Source organism: Eublepharis macularius, chromosome 10, assembly GCF_028583425.1.
Source record: "Eublepharis macularius isolate TG4126 chromosome 10, MPM_Emac_v1.0, whole genome shotgun sequence".
Taxonomy (NCBI): domain Eukaryota; kingdom Metazoa; phylum Chordata; class Lepidosauria; order Squamata; family Eublepharidae; genus Eublepharis; species Eublepharis macularius.
The window spans coordinates 39,645,282-39,664,661 of NC_072799.1; the positions used below are offsets into that span (position 1 = coordinate 39,645,282).

General features: G+C 45.4%; 1 protein-coding gene across 1 annotated transcript in view; it reads left to right on the forward strand.

Moving 5' to 3' along the window:
• The window catches only part of ADAD1 (adenosine deaminase domain containing 1), a 42,640-nt gene extending 25,274 nt beyond the window's left edge, over positions 1 to 17,366 (forward strand). The window contains exons 9-11 of the mRNA XM_054990449.1: positions 7,080 to 7,317; positions 7,590 to 7,722; positions 17,253 to 17,366. Of these exons, the coding sequence (XP_054846424.1) occupies positions 7,080 to 7,317; positions 7,590 to 7,722; positions 17,253 to 17,366 (485 nt within the window). The remainder of the gene's footprint in view (positions 1 to 7,079; positions 7,318 to 7,589; positions 7,723 to 17,252) is intronic.
• The last annotated feature ends 2,014 nt before the right edge of the window (positions 17,367 to 19,380 follow it).

Sequence of the window (19,380 nt, forward strand, 5' to 3'; positions counted from 1 at the left end):
GCGCCAGTACATTGTCGCTTCGCTGGGTCTGAGGATTGCCAACTACCAGACCATCATGGCAGGGTACCAGCTGTACCTCTGGGAGAAGTTGGCGTCCTATACCCGGGACCTCCCACCTGAGCAGAAGGCTGTGGTGTCCCTGCTGCAAACGGAGGCTGTCCGGCTGTCTAAACAGCAAATGAATGCTGGGAGCCACGCTGCTGACACTGCTGCTAGAGGGATGGCTTCGGCGGTGGTCCTCAGGCGCCATTCCTGGTTGCGGTCGACCGCCCTGTCTCAGGAGGTGCGTTCCAGGGTGGAGAGCATGCCCTTTGAAGGGGACTCGCTGTTCTCCAAGTCCACCGACGAGACCCTGAAAAAGAAAAAGGAGGACAGGCAGACGGCACGGTCCTTGGGTCTGGCTCCTGCAGACAAGCCCTCCTCCAGGCCACGGTACGCTCCCCGGTCCGGCCCTTACCATTTCCAGGGCAGATACCAGCAACAGCGGCCGGGTTTCCACCAGTATCCTGCCTACCAGTAGCGGCCTTACCCTCCCGCACAGCAGCAGAGGAGGCGTCGGCCCTTCAAGCCTCGTCTGGCACAACAACCGCCCCAGCAGAGAGATCAGCAGGGCGCCGGGAGGCAGTACTGACGGGTCGCGCCAGCCGTATCCCCGAACTTTTCGGACAGACTGAGTCCACTCCTCTCTGAGTGGGAGTCAATAACATCTGACTCATGGGTCTTAACGATTGTTGAACTGGGATACGGGCTGGAGTTTGTTGAGCTGCCTAGATGCAGTTCACCCCTGACAGCTGTCAATAACACTATGGCTGAGCTGGATGCGGAAATCGTGTCGCTCTTGGCCAAGGGTGCAGTGGAAGAATTGCCCTATGAGGACTCTGTAAAGGGTTTCTTCTCTAGGTTCTTCCTGGTCCCTAAGAAGGATGGGGGCTTACGTCCCATTTTAGATCTGAGGGGCCTTAATGCCTTCCTCAAGGTGACCAAATTCAAGATGGTTACGTTGGCGGCTGTGATCGCCTTGCTCAAACACGGGGATTGGTTTGCGGTCCTTGACTTAAAGGACGCATATTTTCACGTGGGGATACGGGAGGAGCACAGGAAATACCTGAGCTTCGTTTACCGGCGAAGGGTTTTCTGGTATAAGGTGCTCCCCTTTGGCCTGTCCACTGCCCCACGAGTGTTCACGAAATGTGTGGCCCCTGTGGTTTCCTTCCTGCGGGAAGAAGGCTGTACCATCTTTCCGTACCTCGATGACTGGCTCATCGTGGCTGAATCGGAGTCTAGGCTGGTGCAGGACATTGGCTTGGTACTTAGCACTTGCCAACGCCTGGGGCTCCTGGTGAACTTTGAGAAATCCAAACTGGTGCCCAGTTGCAAGGTGTCCTACATTGGTGCACTGTTAGACTCTGTGGAGGGTAAGGCTCTGCTCCCCTTGGAGAGGGCTCGGTCCCTAAGGGGTCTAGTGTCCATGTTTAAAAGGAACCGATTCCAGTCTGTGCGCACTATCCAGTGCTTACTAGGGCATATGGCAGCGGCCACCTCTGTGGTGCCCTTTGCTAGGCTGCGTATGCGCCCGCTCAAGAACTGGTTTGTGCGGAGGTACGATGCTCTGCTGCACCCCCCGTCCCTCAAGTTCTCTATCCCGAGGGTCATCCTCTCCTCCTTGGACTGGTGGCTGTCTGATGACAACTTGTTTAAAGGGACCCCCTTTGGGTATCAGCACCATGACGTCACGGTTACCACTGATGCCTCTCTGTTGGGATGGGGGGCTTACTGTGGTGATGTATGTGTACAAGATGTCTGGTCTGAAAGGGAAAAGACCCTCCATATTAATGTGCTGGAACTAAGAGCCATTCGTTTCGCACTTGTGTCCCTTACAGCACTGCTGAGAAATCGTCAGGTGTTGGTGCAGACGGACAACACGACTGCCATGTACTACGTGAATCAGCAGGGGGGCACAGTGTCCATGGCCCTGTGCCGGGAAGCCACGCTCACTTGGCAGTGGGCTATCAGGAACAGCGTGTCGCTCCGTGCTATACACGTGGCTGGGTCAGACAATGCCCGAGCAGATGCCCTCAGCAGGGTCCCTTTGCTGGACCACGAGTGGGAACTGAACGTAGAGTGCGTTGGGCCGATCTTCCAGATGTGGGGTCATCCAGTGATAGACGTGTTCGCCACTGCGGCAACCACCAAGGCCCACACGTTCTGTTCCAGGGCAGGGAGCGACCCCCTCTCTATTGGGGATGCCTTCCAGTTTACGTGGACGCAGGGCTTGCACTACATGTTTCCTCCGTTCCCCTTGATTCCCAGGGTCCTGTGCAAGATAGAGGACGACGGGACGGACTGCATCCTGGTGGCCCCCTTCTGGCCACGGCAGGTTTGGTTCCCGAAGCTCCTGCGGCTGTCCCAACGGACATATGTCAGTCTGCCCCCTCGGCAAGACCTTCTCCTGAACGGGAGCCTGGTCCACCACGACCCCAGGAAGCTGCACCTGACGGCTTGGCGGATCGTTCCTCCCCAGTAGGGTTTACTGACGAGGTACAGAGAGTCCTCCTGAATGCTCGTCGACCATCCACTAGGCGCACTTATGCGGCCAAGTGGCGCAGGTTTGAACTTTGGGCACTTGCTAAAGGAGTGGTGCCTGACAGCAGTCCCTTGGGGGTTGTATTCGAGTATTTGTGCCACTTGCGTGGCCTGGGCTTGAAGGTTTCCTCCCTCAAGGTCCACCTGGCAGCGATATCAGCTGCTCACACCCGAGTTGAGGGTGCTACACTGTTTTCTCACCCACAATCCCGCCAGTTCCTTAAGGGCATGTACAATCTTTACCCACCTGTGTCGCCACCAGTGCCTCAGTGGTCACTGTCCTTGGTACTCTCACGTCTCATGTTGCCTCCATTTGAACCTATGGCTACCTGCCCCTTGGATATGCTATCCTACAAGGTGGCATTCTTGGTGGCCGTGACATCGGCCAGAAGGGTCAGTGAGCTGTCTGCACTGCGGTCTGACCCTCCCTTTCTTGTGTTTCATCCCAACAAGGTGGTCCTGCGTCCATGCCTCGGGTTTCTGCCCAAGGTGGTGTCCGCCTTCCACCTCTCGCAGGATATCTCACTGCCTGCATTCTTTCCTCAACCTTCCTCTAAGGGGGAAAAGGCCCTCCATTCCCTAGACTTGAAGAGGGCCCTAGCCTATTACCTGGATAGGACGAAGGGATTCCGTTCCAGTCCTCACCTGTTTGTATGTTTTGGGGCCAAGGACAAGGGTAACAGGGCTTCCTCGCAGACCCTGTCTAGGTGGATTGTGGCGGCCATTAGCAGGGCCTATTCCCTGGCAGGGGTAGCTTGCCCGCTTCATGTTAGGGCCCACTCCACGCGGTCCCAAGCATCCTCTTCGGCACTCCTCAGGGGGGTGCCCCTGGTTAACATTTGTAAAGCAGCCACATGGTCCTCTGCAGACACCTTTGTCAGGCATTACGCCATTGATGTCAATGCGGAGCAGGATGTATCTGTGGCCAGGGCTGTCCTACACTCCCTTTTTTCCTGAGGGAGTCTTGGGAAGATTTTCTTGGCGTACCTGCTAGGTACCCTTGAGTGAATGAGTGTATATATATGTATATTTGGGTGTATATATGTGTAAATATTGGGTACTGATGTATCACTGCACAGTTTACATAGATGTATATATGCATATCTATTTGTTGTTGTTCTTGTTTGTTCAATAAAATTGTGTTGGACTTCACCCCACCTTCCTTATTGTGTGAAGCTTGGTACACTCCCATGTGTGGAGGCACAGAAGAACGAAGATGAAAACAGGGTTAACATACCTGTAACTTATGTTCATCGAGTTCTTCTGTGCTGACACACAACCCTCCCTCCTACCCCGCTGTGAATTCCAATACACAAAGATGTGGTGGCTGTAACTGAATCTGATGTGTTTTAAGGTGTTACGGCTAAGTGTGTTGGTCAAGCGGCGGCAAAGGAGAACTGAGGGAAGGGGCCGTTGGTCGCTGGAGGAGCACGTGACCGTTTGGGCGGGAAGACGGTCGCTGAGGCGCGCGACAAACGGCCCCTTCGGAGCCATAGAAGCTCTAGAAAATTCTCCGGCGGCTGGCCTGCGCCTGCGCAGTCCCCATGTGTGTCAGCACAGAAGAACTCGATGAACATAAGTTACAGGTATGTTAACCCTGTTATATCTTTTTTGGGAAGAATCGCAGCAATAAAGATGAATATCCTTCCAAGAGTTCTATTTCTGTTCCAATCTATACCAATAGAGGTCCCTCAAATATTCTTCAAAGAAATGAATAAAATAGTACAATCCTTCATTTGGCAGAATAAAAAACCACGAATTAAGCTGAAAGCTTTACAAGATACAAAATAAAAAGCTGGCCTCTCCTTACCGGACTGGTTACTATATTATAAAGCCTGTGCATTGACTTGGTTGAAAGAGTGGATCACCCTGAAAAATGATCCGGGGTGACCCATTTGGAGCCAAAATGTCTCCAAATGGGTCAAATAAATGTTGGAAGTGTGAAATTAAGGTGGGTACTTATTATCACATGTGGTGGACTTGTAAAAAAGCGAGGGAATTTTGGAAAATGATTCACAGAATGATCCAGCAGATTCTCAAAATCTCTGTACCACTGAATCCTGAACTTTTTTTGCTGAACCATATAATGATCCAGGTGAATAAAAACCAAAAACATTTGATTTTGAATATAATTACTACAGCTAGAATTTTATATGCGAAATTCTGGAAAATGACAGATGTCCCAACACAAGAAAATTTGATTGAAAGAATACTTGACACAGCGGAAATGGATAAGTTATCTAGTTTACTGAAAGATAGAGATAATATGACATATGATAACATTTGGAATCCCTTCTACAATTGGATTTAAAAGTCCTTCCAAGAAACTTAATTCCTGGACAAGCTGAAGACCTTTATGGACAGTGCAAAAATAAATGGAAAAGCTGTGAGCCGACCGATGGACTATAAAAAGGACAATGAGAAAACTTTTTTGATTGAACGGTGCAATGTATTTGAATGAACCAATATGTATTTCTTTCCCCTAACCCTACCCCTCTTACTCTATACTTTCCCAGCTATTAATAATAATAATAAAAATCACTTACAAAAAAAATGAAATAATACAGGCTCAGCATTTCCAAAAACAGCTTGAACCACCAGACATGTATAATAAGCTATTTCTCATTAATGAACAGTATGAATTCAGAGTCCTTGAAAAGGGAAAGAAACTCACTGAACTTCTAAATTTGACATTGGCCAATGCTGAAAGATTGTCTGTTGTAGGAAAATTGCTGTCTGTTGTGTCTGCAGCTTTTCTCCATTGTGTGCTGTAAAAGAGGTTACTGCTTAATGAATCTTGGGAAATACAAATTCAGATTATAATTGAAGCAGAAAGTTTAAATGACTTGAATAACACGAATAGCCCCTTAAGTGATGGAATTTAATTCTGATATTTTATACTGCATGTGTGCATGGCCACAAGACACCAAATGAAAAAATAGTTTTGGAGTAATTCATTAGAAACATGGATGAAAATATACCTTGCGTTGTTGTTTGTAGTTAAACCTCTCCAAGTGCATTTATGCTTGTAGTTTGAAAAATAACTGCAGAATAAAAGTTCTAATCAACTGGAGATACATCATGTAACTGTTTTGATCGTCTTCGTCCTTCTGTGCAGCCCCACATTGGGACTGCGCAGGCGCAGGCCAGCCGCGGAAAAGATTTTTCTAGCTTTTAGAAATGTGAAGGGGACGTTCGGATCCACCGCGCATGCGCGCCGGTGTTCCCACCAATTTTGAATGCATATATATCCGAACGTCCCCGGCATTCCCTCAGTTCCTTTTTCGCCGCCGTCGAAAAGGTTCTTCTTCTCTAGCGTTATTTGTCTCTCAGCGTCTCTTCGGAGTTTCTTGGTCGTTTTCCTGTGCTGTTCGGTATTTTCTTGTGTCCATCTGTCGGGGAATACCGTTCGAAATGTCTCAGACAGCCTTATTTAAAAAGTGTCTGAAATGCGGCATGAAAATGACACACTTGGATGGCCATGAGCTCTGTCTCAACTGCCTGGGCGAGGGACACGTCGTGGAGCGTTGTGCGGTATGCATGTCGTTCACCCCGAAAGCGAGGAGCGATCGGAAGGCCAGGCTCCGTGCCTTCCTGTGGGATGCCAACCTTCTACCCCCCAAGCCATCGGGTTCATCGGGAGATAGGTATGCATTCAAAAGGTGGTGTCAGATCTTGTTCATGAAGAAAATTCTAATTAAAATATATGCTCCTCCTTTTGAGACCAACTGAATGTGGCTCATGTGATGATGAAAATATAGAACTTGTTACAAATAAAGGTGGCTTCTAGATTAAAAAAAATTATCAAGGCCCATACTTTCTTTTAGTTGCCAAGCCAAAGTAAACATTGGCCTGTGAATTAGGAGTTACAGCTTTCCAGCTTCCTTAATGGTGTACTTCTGATCTGGGATGTGTCTTATGGATAGTTGTCTGCTGTTCTAACTTATTTTTATTATAAGCTGCAGCAGGACTCTGAAGATAGGATAGAAATCCCCTAAATAAAGTTTTAACTGGTCATTTTGAGCCAGCTAACATTTAAGATGGGAGGCAAACGTGCTGCTAATATCTGACTGCAGACCTGTGACTACAAACACTAATAGTCTTTTTTCCATGGTACGTGCCCAGTGCAATATGCCCATCTACTAAGATGCTCCTTCTCTGTGGATATTAGAAAAGACTGAATTAACTGTTAAAACATTAGTACTTATTCTGCTAGCCAGCTGGGTGACCTTGGGCTAGTCACGGCTCTCTGGAGCTCTCTCAGCCCCACCCACCTCACAGGGTGTTTTGTTGTGGGGATAATAATGACATACTTTGTAAACCGCTCTGAGTGGGTATTAAGTTGTCCTGAAGGGCGGTATATAAATCGAATGTTGTTATTATATTATTATTATGTATGTAAAGTTCTGATAATGTGTTATATAAAGATGGGTAATGGGATTGTCAATTTGGTTTGGAAAAACCAAGTTCTAAATTCTGAATTTAACTTATGTTAGGAGATGGGAACTGCCATGATACAAGAGGATTAGAAATAGCCATCAAGCAACGTGTAGATGATATACTCACTTCAAAACTGCCCATGTTCTACCTGGTGAACAGACCTCACATTAGTTTGGTGACTGCTGCTTACCCAGTGAAGTTAGACTTGGAACACAAGTCTCTTAGTGTGAATTGGTCCCAAGGAGATTCTTCATTAGAGGTCGTGGATGGGCTGACAGGGAAGACAACAGAAAGGTAAATAAGGAGGATGAAGTACTTTAAAACTAGAGAATAACGTGTATAATTGTATTCTTTGGAGGACCGTCATGTACTTGTTACATAATAGTAATTTCTTAATAACGTCAGTCATCTCTTAATATTTTAAAGGAGCTTTAAGATGAGAAGCTTTTATTTCCTCGCTTTCAGTATAAAACCTAACATTTTGTTATAGGTTGTTGGTATCTCACTGCTTGTAACTGTTCTGGAAATGTACTTTGCTTCTTATTGCCAGTATTTTTCATTCCTAGTTCACCCTTCAAAAGTGGCATTACAATGGCAAGTCGACTTTGCAAGGCTGCAATGTTAAGTCGTTTCAATTTAATTGTTAAAGAATCAAAGAGAGATGACTTGCTTAAAGCAGGCACGTACCACAAAGCAAAGGTAAGACGAAGAAATTTGTACAAGTGCAGGTCTCAAATTCCAGTTCCCCATTACATTCACAGTGACTTCAAGATTTGACTGATGTTGTGGCTTTAATGGCAGCTTGGGAAAATAGCCAGTATCCTTGATCTGTTACATCTGAGCATATATCAGTTAGCTATAGCCCCTATGGCTTGCTAGCATAGTAGGCTGCACAGCAAGTGTCTGTTCTCTAAGTAGATGATGATCATCTGTATTAACAATGAAAGGTGGTATCATTGTATCTTGTGGTATCCAAAGTGTGATCTTAGTCTCTAAAAATAAAACACATATATTGTATTGTGAAGGAGGAGGGCCCTTGCAAGGAGGGAAGACTGTAAGGAAAGAAAGATGCCAAGGACATATGTACCTGCAGGTAGATCTCTCAAGGGAAGAGAAGGGAGCTCTCAACAAAGCCTTCCCTTGCATTGCCTTTGGCAGCCGCCTTTCCATGCAGTCTGTCCTCCTTTTTTCCAGCTGTGGGCCTGCCTTTTTATTGGATGCCAGCCTGGGGAAGCTGCCTTGCCTGTTGCCCCTCTGCACCAGCGGCTTTTAAACTCAGCTAGAGCCAGCAGCAGTGCAGGACCTAGGCATGGCCCTTGTGGCCCTTCTCCCTCGCGGGTATGTGTTTACCACAGAAGCAGTCAGAGAGTGGTAGTCTACATCTGCTTTGGAAAGAAGTATATGAAGTGTTACCAGTTTTAGGTACTTTGAAGAGATTCACTTTGTAGTAATTGCAGCTATGTTGCTCCTTACTGTGGCTGCACTGTGCTTCTTGAAAATGTATAATTTAAAAGAACAGGTTAATAATGTGTAAGAATACTTGAAATGGAAACTTTTGGAGGGGGGAAGAGTGGGCATCCTGGCATTCTGTTGCCCTATATGACAGGTTCCTTCTTAGCTACCGAATGAATGGTCTGTATGTGAATCAGAGTCTTTTGGCTTAAATGTTCTGCAACTGTGCCCAGAGAGAATACCCAGAAACTAATGGAAGTTCATAATGAAGTAGCAACTTGAGATTCATGCCCAGAATGCTCCCTCTTCCTCTTAACTACATCGGCAACATCACACTAGTAGGTTGTGGGAAGTGCCTCTGAACATGCTTGTAGACCTTGGAAACGATTTTTGGTTCTCCTCCTTTGTATAGTTACGTTATTGTGGTTTCTAAGTTTTTTTTTAAAAAAAATTATATAACTTTCATTGCAGTAGAAGTATAACAAAGTTTAAACATGAACAGTAGCCCAACAATAACAATTGAAAAAAGATTAAAACAGTGTGAATAGTTATACAAAAGTGATAAAAGACCTAAATGTGCTAGACACAATTTCCGATTATTATGTGATTAATATAAATAGATAAATAAGAGAGCCAGTTTGGTGTAGTGGTTAAGAGTGCGGGACTCTAATCTGTAGAGCCGGGTTTGATTCCCCACTCCTCCACTTGAAGCCAGCTGGGTGACCTTGGGCTAGTCACAGCTCTCTGGAGCTCTCTCAGCCCCACCCACCTCACAGGGTGTTTTGTTGTGGGGATAATAATGGCATACTTTGTAAACCACTCTGAGTGGGCATTAAGTTGTCCTGAAGGGCAGTATATAAATTGAATGTTATTCTGTTATTAAGAAAGAGGGTGAGATTCTTACAAATAAAACAAAACCTTGTAATGTTCCTGAGTTGAAGTATGCCTATACATTAAATCACTCTTTGTTAAGTATTCTAATGCTGGAAACCATTGCTCCATAAAGATTGATTTATAATTAAGATGCTCTATCTGTACTAACTGATCAGAAATCTTCTCCATTGGTGGTTTCTGAGTTTCCCTGCAGTTACGTAGTAAAACTTTTGTGTGAATAGGCTAGGAAAGGATATAGATGGTAGTGACATTATTGTAGCAGATTTTTTCTGGTTGTCTCAGGTCAAAAGGCATGTTCGCATTCTTGACTTATTCCTTATTTTCATATCAGTTGATCCACAGATATTGGATCTTTTGCACCTCTGTCCTCCCCTCTGCATTTTTACACTGGTGGAATCAGGTTATTTTGTTCCAAATATGCCTTTATAAATAATCAGGATTATCAAGGGAGGGTGCTGGCATTCATCGGTAGTGTCATAGCACCACCACACCTTTTTATTTTTTGTTCGTCATCGATCTTCAGTGCAGTCCCACATTGGGACTGCGCAGGCACAGGCCAGCCGCTGGGAAAGATTTAAAAGCTCTCTAGTAGTAGGGTACACTCCTCCACAACTACACGCATGCACAGGAGAGTGCTGATCAGGGCCCTCCAAGACGAGGTGACAAGACTGGCAAAGAATGCCGTGTTGCTGAGCGGAGCGATCCCCCTTCCCTCAGTTCCTTTCTTGCCACCACTGAGAAAGGTTCTTTTCTCTCACTCTTATGAGTTCTGATTTCTCTTTCTCATTTTCACTCTGGAATGTCAACTAAGTCATTGTTGCAAAAAATACTTAAAATCTGTACCCAATGTGTCACTAAATTGCCACACTCGGATGAGTATGATCTCTGCCTACTCTGTCTGGGTGAGGCCTATAACACTGGAGCCTGCCAGCACTGCAAGCGTTTTACACCTAAGGCCAGACATGATTGTGCCGCGTGTTTAAAGGTAGCTTTTTGGGAAATGTCCCTTATGGGTTCTGACAGGCCGGCTGACTCTTCCGCCAAGCAGGACCCGAAATCACGATCCGACCAGACCCCCTCTCCAGCGGGCACCCCGGATCCACACCAGAACTGTCCCTTAGTTCTGAAGACCGCACCACCTGGAGATGCCCCAGTTCCAAGCAAGCATTCTAAGAAATTGGCTCCAAAGAAGCGCCATTCCCCGGAACGGGGAATGCACTGTATTGGAGCCACTAGCGAAGAAGGCAAAAACGAAAACCAAACACTTGAAGCGCCCTGCCTTGACTCCCTCATGCCGTCACCATTCGTCAACTTTGACTCCTTCCCTCATATCATGCCTCAGGTGGGGTGAGCCACCTTATGCTGCCACCACTCTGGGATTTAGGGTCCATTGGGAAGGCTCAGAGTATCCTCCCAACCCTTCTGACCTCTGTAGCTTGGCCAATAAACAGGTGTGAGGACCCAGCAGAGTAACAACAAACAAAAGGATTTATTTACAAGGAGGTCAGTTAATAACAAACAAACAAGCAAGGTTCATTACCAACAATAGATGGGTGAAAGCAAAATAAACAAAAGGCCCTAGCGCGACTGAACTCACTGTCCCTCTGTCTGCAAGGCCTGTCTTTTCACCCTACCTGGATGAGGGCCTCTCCCCCTAGCAGAAACCTCTCCAGGCCTGCTCCCTGGGAGAAAGAACACAGGCTTTTACCCTCCCAGACTTATATAGCACTAGCCCCTTGTGTTCTGATTGGCCCAAAAGGGCACCAAAATTGCCCAGGGGCTCCTGGAAATTGTAGACAGGCCTACTCCAACTGCTAACAGGCTTCTGAGGCCTTGCTAGGCCTTCCTGGCACAGCCAGATCATGACGCCTCATTATAGAGGAGGAGATCCCCTAGGCTCCATTAACACTCTACTCCCCTCGCACTCGATCACTGCGATACGAGAAGGAAGGCCTTAGCCTGATTGAAGAGCCCCAACCAAGTTTCTCCCCAGAGCCAACCTTGTTTGCTACAACCTCGGCTCTGATGGGATTGGCTGGATCCGACTCACCAGCAGAGCGCCGCTTGGAACACAGTGCTCTCAATTGTTCCACCTGCTCCTTCATTGCCTATGGGCGTGACTTACTCTCAGGCTCCCACCTGGCAAGTTTTGTTGTCATGGCTACAAGATGCACCTCTCCTTCTGTCGGGTTCAACCCTTTGGTTCCAAGCCAGTCGGTTCCGACAACATCAGTTCCAGCAGCTGCTTTGCTTTCATCAGCCCAAGCATTCTGAGTGCAGTTGTCAGCGTCTTCTGACTGTGATGAAGGCAAGGAGGTCAGTTCCTGTAGGATGCCATTTCAGAGCTAGCATCGGATCCACTGCCTGAAGAGATGGTTGGGGACGCGGCATCCCCCTCACCTACTGAGGACTCCCGCTTGTTCACTGAGCAAATGACCCGAATGGCTCGAGCCCTTGACCTCAGCATTTCTTCGGAAACACCTAAGCCAAAGAGGAAGGTCCTCCAGGCATTATAGAGCAGCACTCCTGCCTCTGTCGCCTTTCCAGCTGTGGAAGACCTTCTTGATATAGCACATGCTGTTTGGGAGAAACCAGCCTCATCTCCTGCCACATCCAGGAAAACTGAAAACTGCTATAAACTGCAACAGAAGGACTGCACCTTCCTCTTCACCCATCCTCACCCCTATTCTTTGGTAACAGAGGAGGTACAATCCAAACATCGAAACGGGTCCCACTCATCCCCAGCAGACAAAGAGGGAAAGAAACTGGATGCACTGGGAAGGAAAATATACTCCTCAACCGCACTTGAATTTAGAATCGCAAATTACCAAGCCATAATTCGCTCTTATAATCTGTTCTTATGTGATCGCCTCTCCAACTATACCCAAGATCTCCCAGAAGACAGGAGAGTGCTGATCAGGGCCCTCCAGAACGAGGTAACAAGACTGGCAAAGAAGCAAAAGTCAGCAGGCAAGTACTCCACTGACTATGCAGCCCGCTCCTGGCTCCGCTCCACTGCCCTGCCCCAGGAGAAATGGAACAAGATCAAGGATTTCCCCTTTGAAGGCATCTATCTGTTCTCAGAGTGCACCAATGAATCCCTTCAGCAAATGAAGAATCAGCAGAGAGCCCGCTTGCTGGGGGCAATCCCCCCCCCAGCAACAACAGCAGCAGTACTCCTAGACATACTGGTACCAGCAGCACCCTTTATACCAACAACGTGCCAGGTCCTCCTACCAGCCTTACCAACAAAGAGGCTACTCAAATTACCCTCAATCAGGATCTAAAAGACCTAGCAAATCCAGGTCAAAACAACAACAGCCACAGTCCCCAAAATTGGGCCAGGGACAAAAGCCGCTCTTTTGACTAACTGTCCCTCAGAAGGAGCAGCCTCCTCTCTTCAGAGACAGGCTGGTTCCTTTCTATGAAGCTTGGGCCGCAATGTCTTCAGACTCTTGGGTCCTGAAAATTGTTAAACTGGGTTATAGGTTACGTTTTACTGAGTTACCACAGTTGTCACCCACTTCTAATGCTTCCACCTGTTCTGTGGAAGTGCTTTCCCCAGTTGTTCAGGAATTATTTAACAAAGGGGCCATTCGAAAGCTGTTACTTGGCGACTCCTCACTTGGATTTTACCTCAGATACTTCATAGTAGAGAAAAAGGAAGGGGGGCTCTGCCGGATACTGGATCTCTGCAACTTAAATATGTTTATTAAAGCTTAGAAATTCAAAATGTTAACTCTGTCCGGTGTTTTACAGTACTTAGAACCAGGTAACTGGTTCACGGTGATGGACTTAACGGACACATATTTCCACATTGCAATATACCCAGAGCATCGGAAATACCTCAGGTTCTCCTTCCAAAGGGAAGATTTTCAATACACAGTCCTCCCATTTGGCTTATCCTCAGCTCCCTGTGTGTTCACAGAATGTGTGGCAGTGGTTGTGGCTCATCTTAGATCAAAAGGGTGTTCCATTTACCCATATTTAGATGACTGGTTCCTGGTAGCTCGATCAGACACCTTACTCCAGGAGCACATTAATATCACCATCCAGTCTCCTGCCTGGGCCTTATTGTTAACTGGAAGAAATTTTCTCTTACTCCGACTCAGAACATACAGTTCATAGGGGCCAGATTGGATGTCACATTAGGGAAAGCTTCCTACCTGTGGATAGGGCAAGATCTCTATGGGCTCTAGTAGCCTGGTTCCAGAGGAACCGTTTCCAACCAGCTATACTTATTCAGAGACTCCTAGGGCTCATGGCATCTACCATTCACCCGCCTCTATATGCAGTTCTGCAAAACTGGTTGATTAGACATTTCAACTTACTTAGGGACCCACAACAGAGAAAGTTTTCCATCCCCAGGTCAATCACCAGATCCTTAACTTGGTGGTCAGTTGACATGAACCTCCTTAGGGGAACACATTTTGGACTTCAGCTACCAGATATTTCCATCACCACTGATGCCTCCTTTAGGGGGTGGGGGGCACACTGTGGGTATCTTTCCACACAGGGAGAATGGTCAGAATCTGAAAGGGATATGTGTATAAATGTACTGGAGCTCAAGGCAATTCGTCACTCCCTTGTTTCTTTTGCAGATCTCCTGCGAGACAAGAGGGTCCGGGTCCACATAGACAACATGACCGCCTTCTATTATTTGAACAAACAAGGGGAGATGGCTTCATTGACTCTCTGCTCAGAGGCATCACAGCTCTGGCACTGGGCCACAGAACACAACATCTCACTTCAAGCAATCCATATTGCAGGCACAGTGAACAGCAAAGCGAACACTCTAAGCAGGGTGTTCAAACCTCATCACGAGTGGTCCATCAACCCCATTTACCTTCGTCACATCTTCCAGAGATGGGGAACGCTGGACGTGGACTTGTTTGTAACATCTTAAAACACCAAGGCCAGAATCTTCTGCTCCATAAAGGGATTGGATCCAAAGTTCAGAGGGGATGCTTTCCAAATCTCCTGGGATTGGAACCTTTTCTACAGTTTCCCCCCGTTCCACTGATACCCAGAGTATTGAGCAGAATCAAACAATTAAGAACACACTGCATCCTGGTCACTCACTTTTGGCCCTGCAAGGGCTGGTTCTCAGCTGTTTGGGAAATGGCCAAGGGCTCTTGCATACATTTTCCAGATGCACTGGACCTCATCCATAGAGGCCGGATTCTGTACCACAATGTTACTACCCTCAAACTGACGGCATGGCTCCTACTTCCGGAGATGTCCCCTTTTCCAGGGAGGTTGCAGAGATCATACTTAATGCTCAGAAAGCCTGCACAAGATCCTCATACAACCATAAATGGTTACATTTTTCATCTTGGGTAGCACACACTAGCTTCTCCCCCTTTTCCTGCCCATTATCTCTGATTTTAGACTACCCAGTGTCTCTTCTTAAAAAAAGACTCTCTGCATCGTCCATCAAGATTCACCTTGCCGCCATCTCAGTGTTCCATGAACCCGTGGATGGCAGGACAGTTTTTTCCCATCAGGCCTCTAAACAATTCCTGAATGACGTCCTTAACACCTTCCCACCTAGGGCACCTCCCTTGCCCCAGTGGAGCCTCTCATTAGTATTGGGACAGATTATGCTACCTCGCTTTGAACCTCTTGCCAGCTGCGACCTTAATCTGCTCTCTTGGAAGGTAGCCCTCCTCATAGCAGTCACATCTCTCAGGAGGGTGGGTGAGCTTGCTGCCCTGTGCATAGACCCACCCTTCCTCCAATTTTTCATGGAAAAGGTCATTTTCTATCCCAGTCTAGAATTGCTCCCCAAAGTTTTATCCTGATTTCTCTTACACCAAAAGGGTATTTTACCAGTCCTCTTCCCAAACCCTTCCTCAGAAGCAGAACGTACACTACACAAAGTGGATGTCAAGAGGGCTTTATTATATTATGTTAATAGAACAAAACCATTCAGAAAGTTCAAGACCCTATTTGAATGTTACTCAAGCCCTGTAAGGCCCTGTGCCATTACTCCATGGATGTGAACACCAGAAGGGCAAAAGCAGTGAGGACAGTTGTCTTTCATTCACTTTTCTCCTAATCATCTCACATCCTCCCTCCATTGGTGAGTAGCTTGCTTTTCTCCCAATGTGGGACTGCACTGAAGACCGACGACAAAAACAGTGTTGCACTTATCTGTAACTGTTGTTTGTCTAGGTTTTCGTGCAGGCACACATTCCCTCCCTCCTACTCCACTGTGAGAATCTCCTTACCTTGCGGCGGCCTAGGAGGAACTGAGGGAAGGGGGATCGCTCCGCCTGCAACACAGCATTTGGCAGGAAGCCTCCGCGCATGCGTGTAGCTGTGGAGGAGTGTCCCCTACTACTTGAGAGCTTTTAAACCTTTCACGGCGGCTGGCCTGCGCCTGTGCAGTCCCAATGTGTGCCTGCAGAAAGACCTAGACAAACAACAGTTACTGGTAAGCACAATACTGTTTTCTTGCTTATTGCAGTGTGTTGATATAAGGGCTTACCTTTTTAAAATACTGATCTACGCAAGCCACCAGGAGTGGAACCCTCTCCGTCTGAAATTTCAGGGCAAGTTACACATTAAACTGTTGATTGTAACTGATAAGTTTAAGGAAAATTTCTGGTCTGTGGTGATTAAAGAACAAGACATTTAATTTGGTTATTGTATTTTATTTTACGATAGTGTGTAGAATTGACAACAGGTATTTTTAGAACAGCATTGATACTCTAGCTAGAGAACTAATGCTTTCATTTACATATATTTTTGCTGTTCAATGATTATTAAAGTTTGTTCTTCAAAAGCTGTTTTAAATTTGTATAAATAGGTGCCTGAATTCACACAGGAGATATAGAGGTCTTAGGTAGTGGTGATTTTCTTGAATTAGGGGTGTGCAATCCAGTATATCTGGTCTGAAAAATACTTGATTGCTATTTTTCAGGTAATCAGGAATCCCAGTCAGATCCGGAATTCTCAGATATACCAATATTGGTGTTCCTGGTTAATTCTGAAAATATTGTGAATTAACCAGGTCTGTTATTTCCTATGGGAGAACCTTTCTGGAGGGCTGTTTTTGAGCAAATAATAGCAAAATTCCATGACAGAATCATGTGATCACACTGACAGTTCAGCTGTCCTTAATGTTATTCCTTTTTCTTGTGAGAGTTGTCTTCTTCCTCATTCATCATTGGCCCAAGAAACATGTGAAAAGCACCCCCCCCCCAAAAAAAAGAACCCAAGCTACAGCTTCAGGGTGAAGAGTGCATTCCTTCTGCCAGGTTGGTTTTCCTGGGCTTCTCTGGTTCTATTGAGCTTTGTTAGTTCTTTTGGGAGACTTTGATCCATTGGTTGGTGTTTTGTGCTTGGCTAAGTCTTCTTTGTCCAGAAGAAAGCAAGGGATGTTCCCTGTCTCCCATAGGATACAATGGAAAATAGCTGGGGGAACCTTCTTAACGTCCCATAGAATCTTCTTGAAACTTGGGTGTCTTTAGAGGACAGACAGCCCTCACTCTGCTGCAATTTTGACATAGTTTGCATGAACAACTGCCCCTCCAGCCTCCTGGAAAAATTCTCCCATAGGAACTAATGCACCTGGTTATTTTCAGAATCCTGAAAACACCTGGATCTGAATACAAAACCAGCATTTTTGGACCTGAATATTGAGAATACCAGTATTTATTGAATCCCCAGATTTATTGAATTTCCAGATTTATTGAAATCTGGAAAATACTACTTTTTTTAGTGCAGACTCCTACAGTGAATGAAGAGTTTAGCCATATCAGAGGCATAGTGGATCTCTTAAGAATTACTGTGCTTAATTGGAAACATTATCTTGATAGTATTGACTCACTTAACAATCCTTCAGTGCTGAATATTAACTCCTTTTTTTTATTTAGATTGTGGCAGAGTCCTACCAAGATGCAAAGTACTTGCTGAAAACCTACTTAGAGGAGCATGGTTATGGGTCCTGGATTGTGAAGTCTCCACATACTGAACATTTCAGTATGTGATAGTTGGCACTCTGACCTGTTGCCAGTAGGCTGGTTCTTGATGAGTCGACATCGCATATTTTAATAGTTGTAGATTATTTGGTTCAGAATACTGTTAACTGTGGTAGCTCAGGGACATTTTTTCAGGAAACTCGTTATTTTTTTTATTGCTAACATTTTGCCATTGTAATATTAAAGTAGCTTGGTTTTCACAGTATCTTTATATGGTTTCTCAGCAGTGTTGGCTATGATGTGGCTCATAATTGAACTTCAACAGTGAAAAGGATTGTTGCAACTCAGCCTGTGATCATTGCCATATTTTGCATCGTGTTTTCTTAAATCTTTGTTCTATTTTGGCTTCAAAACCCACTGTTTTTTATTAACCATCTTTGTGGATAATGTCATTCTCAGCTGTGAGTATTTGAGTTTAAAGCTACAAGGAACTGCTCTCAGTACACTTCCTGAATAAAATACATAACCATCTCCCTAATGGAACACTCCAAAACAGGTTTTGCATTTTACAATCAAGAGGCGAGTAGTGATCATCTGTGTTTGCTTATGGGAACAACTTTGAAATTATCAGGTCATTTTAATTTGTGTGATATGTCATTATTAAGGAGTCATGAGTAGTTCACAGAGTGAATGCCCTAGCTCTTAAACAAAACTTTATTTTTCAATAAGAGTAGTATGATTTGTCTGGTCTTCCATTTTATACTCTGTGTTGAGGAAGTAGTTTGAGATGCTCATCAAGGCTGAACTATTCCATCCAAATACTGCAGAACTCAGAAAACAGGCAAACCAGGGGGTAAAGATGCTATTTAAAGACAACAAATGCTGCTTTTTGTAGTTGACTCCAAATGGTTAATAGATTTGATCCTCTGGATTCATTTTCTTAATGATAGAGCTTTCCCCAACACAAGAGCCTTTTGCTGACATGGGACTGTCTTCTGCTGGCAGAAGAACTACTTGTATTGGGGAGGGGAGTATGACCATTAACAGATCCACAGGATCCAATTCAGTATATTCACAAGAGACTTTAATGCAAAATTTTGCAATGCATTGAGGGCTTGTTTTTATAATGGCCCCCTGGATACAACTATGAAACGCTCATAGCTGCATTTCTACATGGGGAGCATAACATCTGTAAGTGAATCACCATATTGTGTTGCATGGAAAGCATTGGTAAGTATCTTTCAGTCATGGTGACTGCTGCCAGAAAATAGCAAGTCATAATGTTATAGTAGAAGACCAAGCAGCTTGCATACTAAGCGTAGCACTCCCGTATTCAAAAACCTTTTCTCAGTAACTTTCACATGGCTATTATGTATGAAACAGCTGTAAGCCATTGACGATCAGATACCTTATCCTGTTAGATTTTTAGTTCCTTGGTAGTTCTTGATGAACCTTAAGTATGAAGATTTAATATTTTTTCCAAGTAATTACATACATGTTTTCCAAGTAATTACGTACGTGTGTGTATTAGAATAAATGTATAAAAAGACAAAAGCTTTCAATCTAAGCATTGGATGTGTTGCTGAATGGGAGTTTTCAATAAAGTTTTTCTGTTTCCACTGTGAATATAGTAATGGCTTTCTTTTTATCTTTTATCAGAAAGCCCAGTTATAAGAAACTGATAGGTTATATAGGTATTACCTATATAAAATTGTCCTCAACAATTTTGGTTTACGTAGTTTGTGGAAAGACAGAAGTATGGGAGCCTTCCTGATACCTCTGGTAAGCCATTCCACAAAGTGGGGACCGCAACAGGGAATGCATATTCACTGGCAGCTGTTGATCTTGCCCATTTGTAGCATAGTAGCTGCAGAAACCATAGTCAGATAAATCTGTTGTGTTGAAGTAGAACAGGAGAGATGATCTTAAGGATGTGAGGGTCCAGGGTAATGCAGAGCTTTACTTTGCATGTAGTAGTCATTACCTTGAATCAAACGTGGTTACTGATGGGCAGCCAGTGGAGTGACTGCAGAGTGGGTGTGATATGCCTGCTCCAGCTAGCTCCCAATATTAGCTGAGCTAT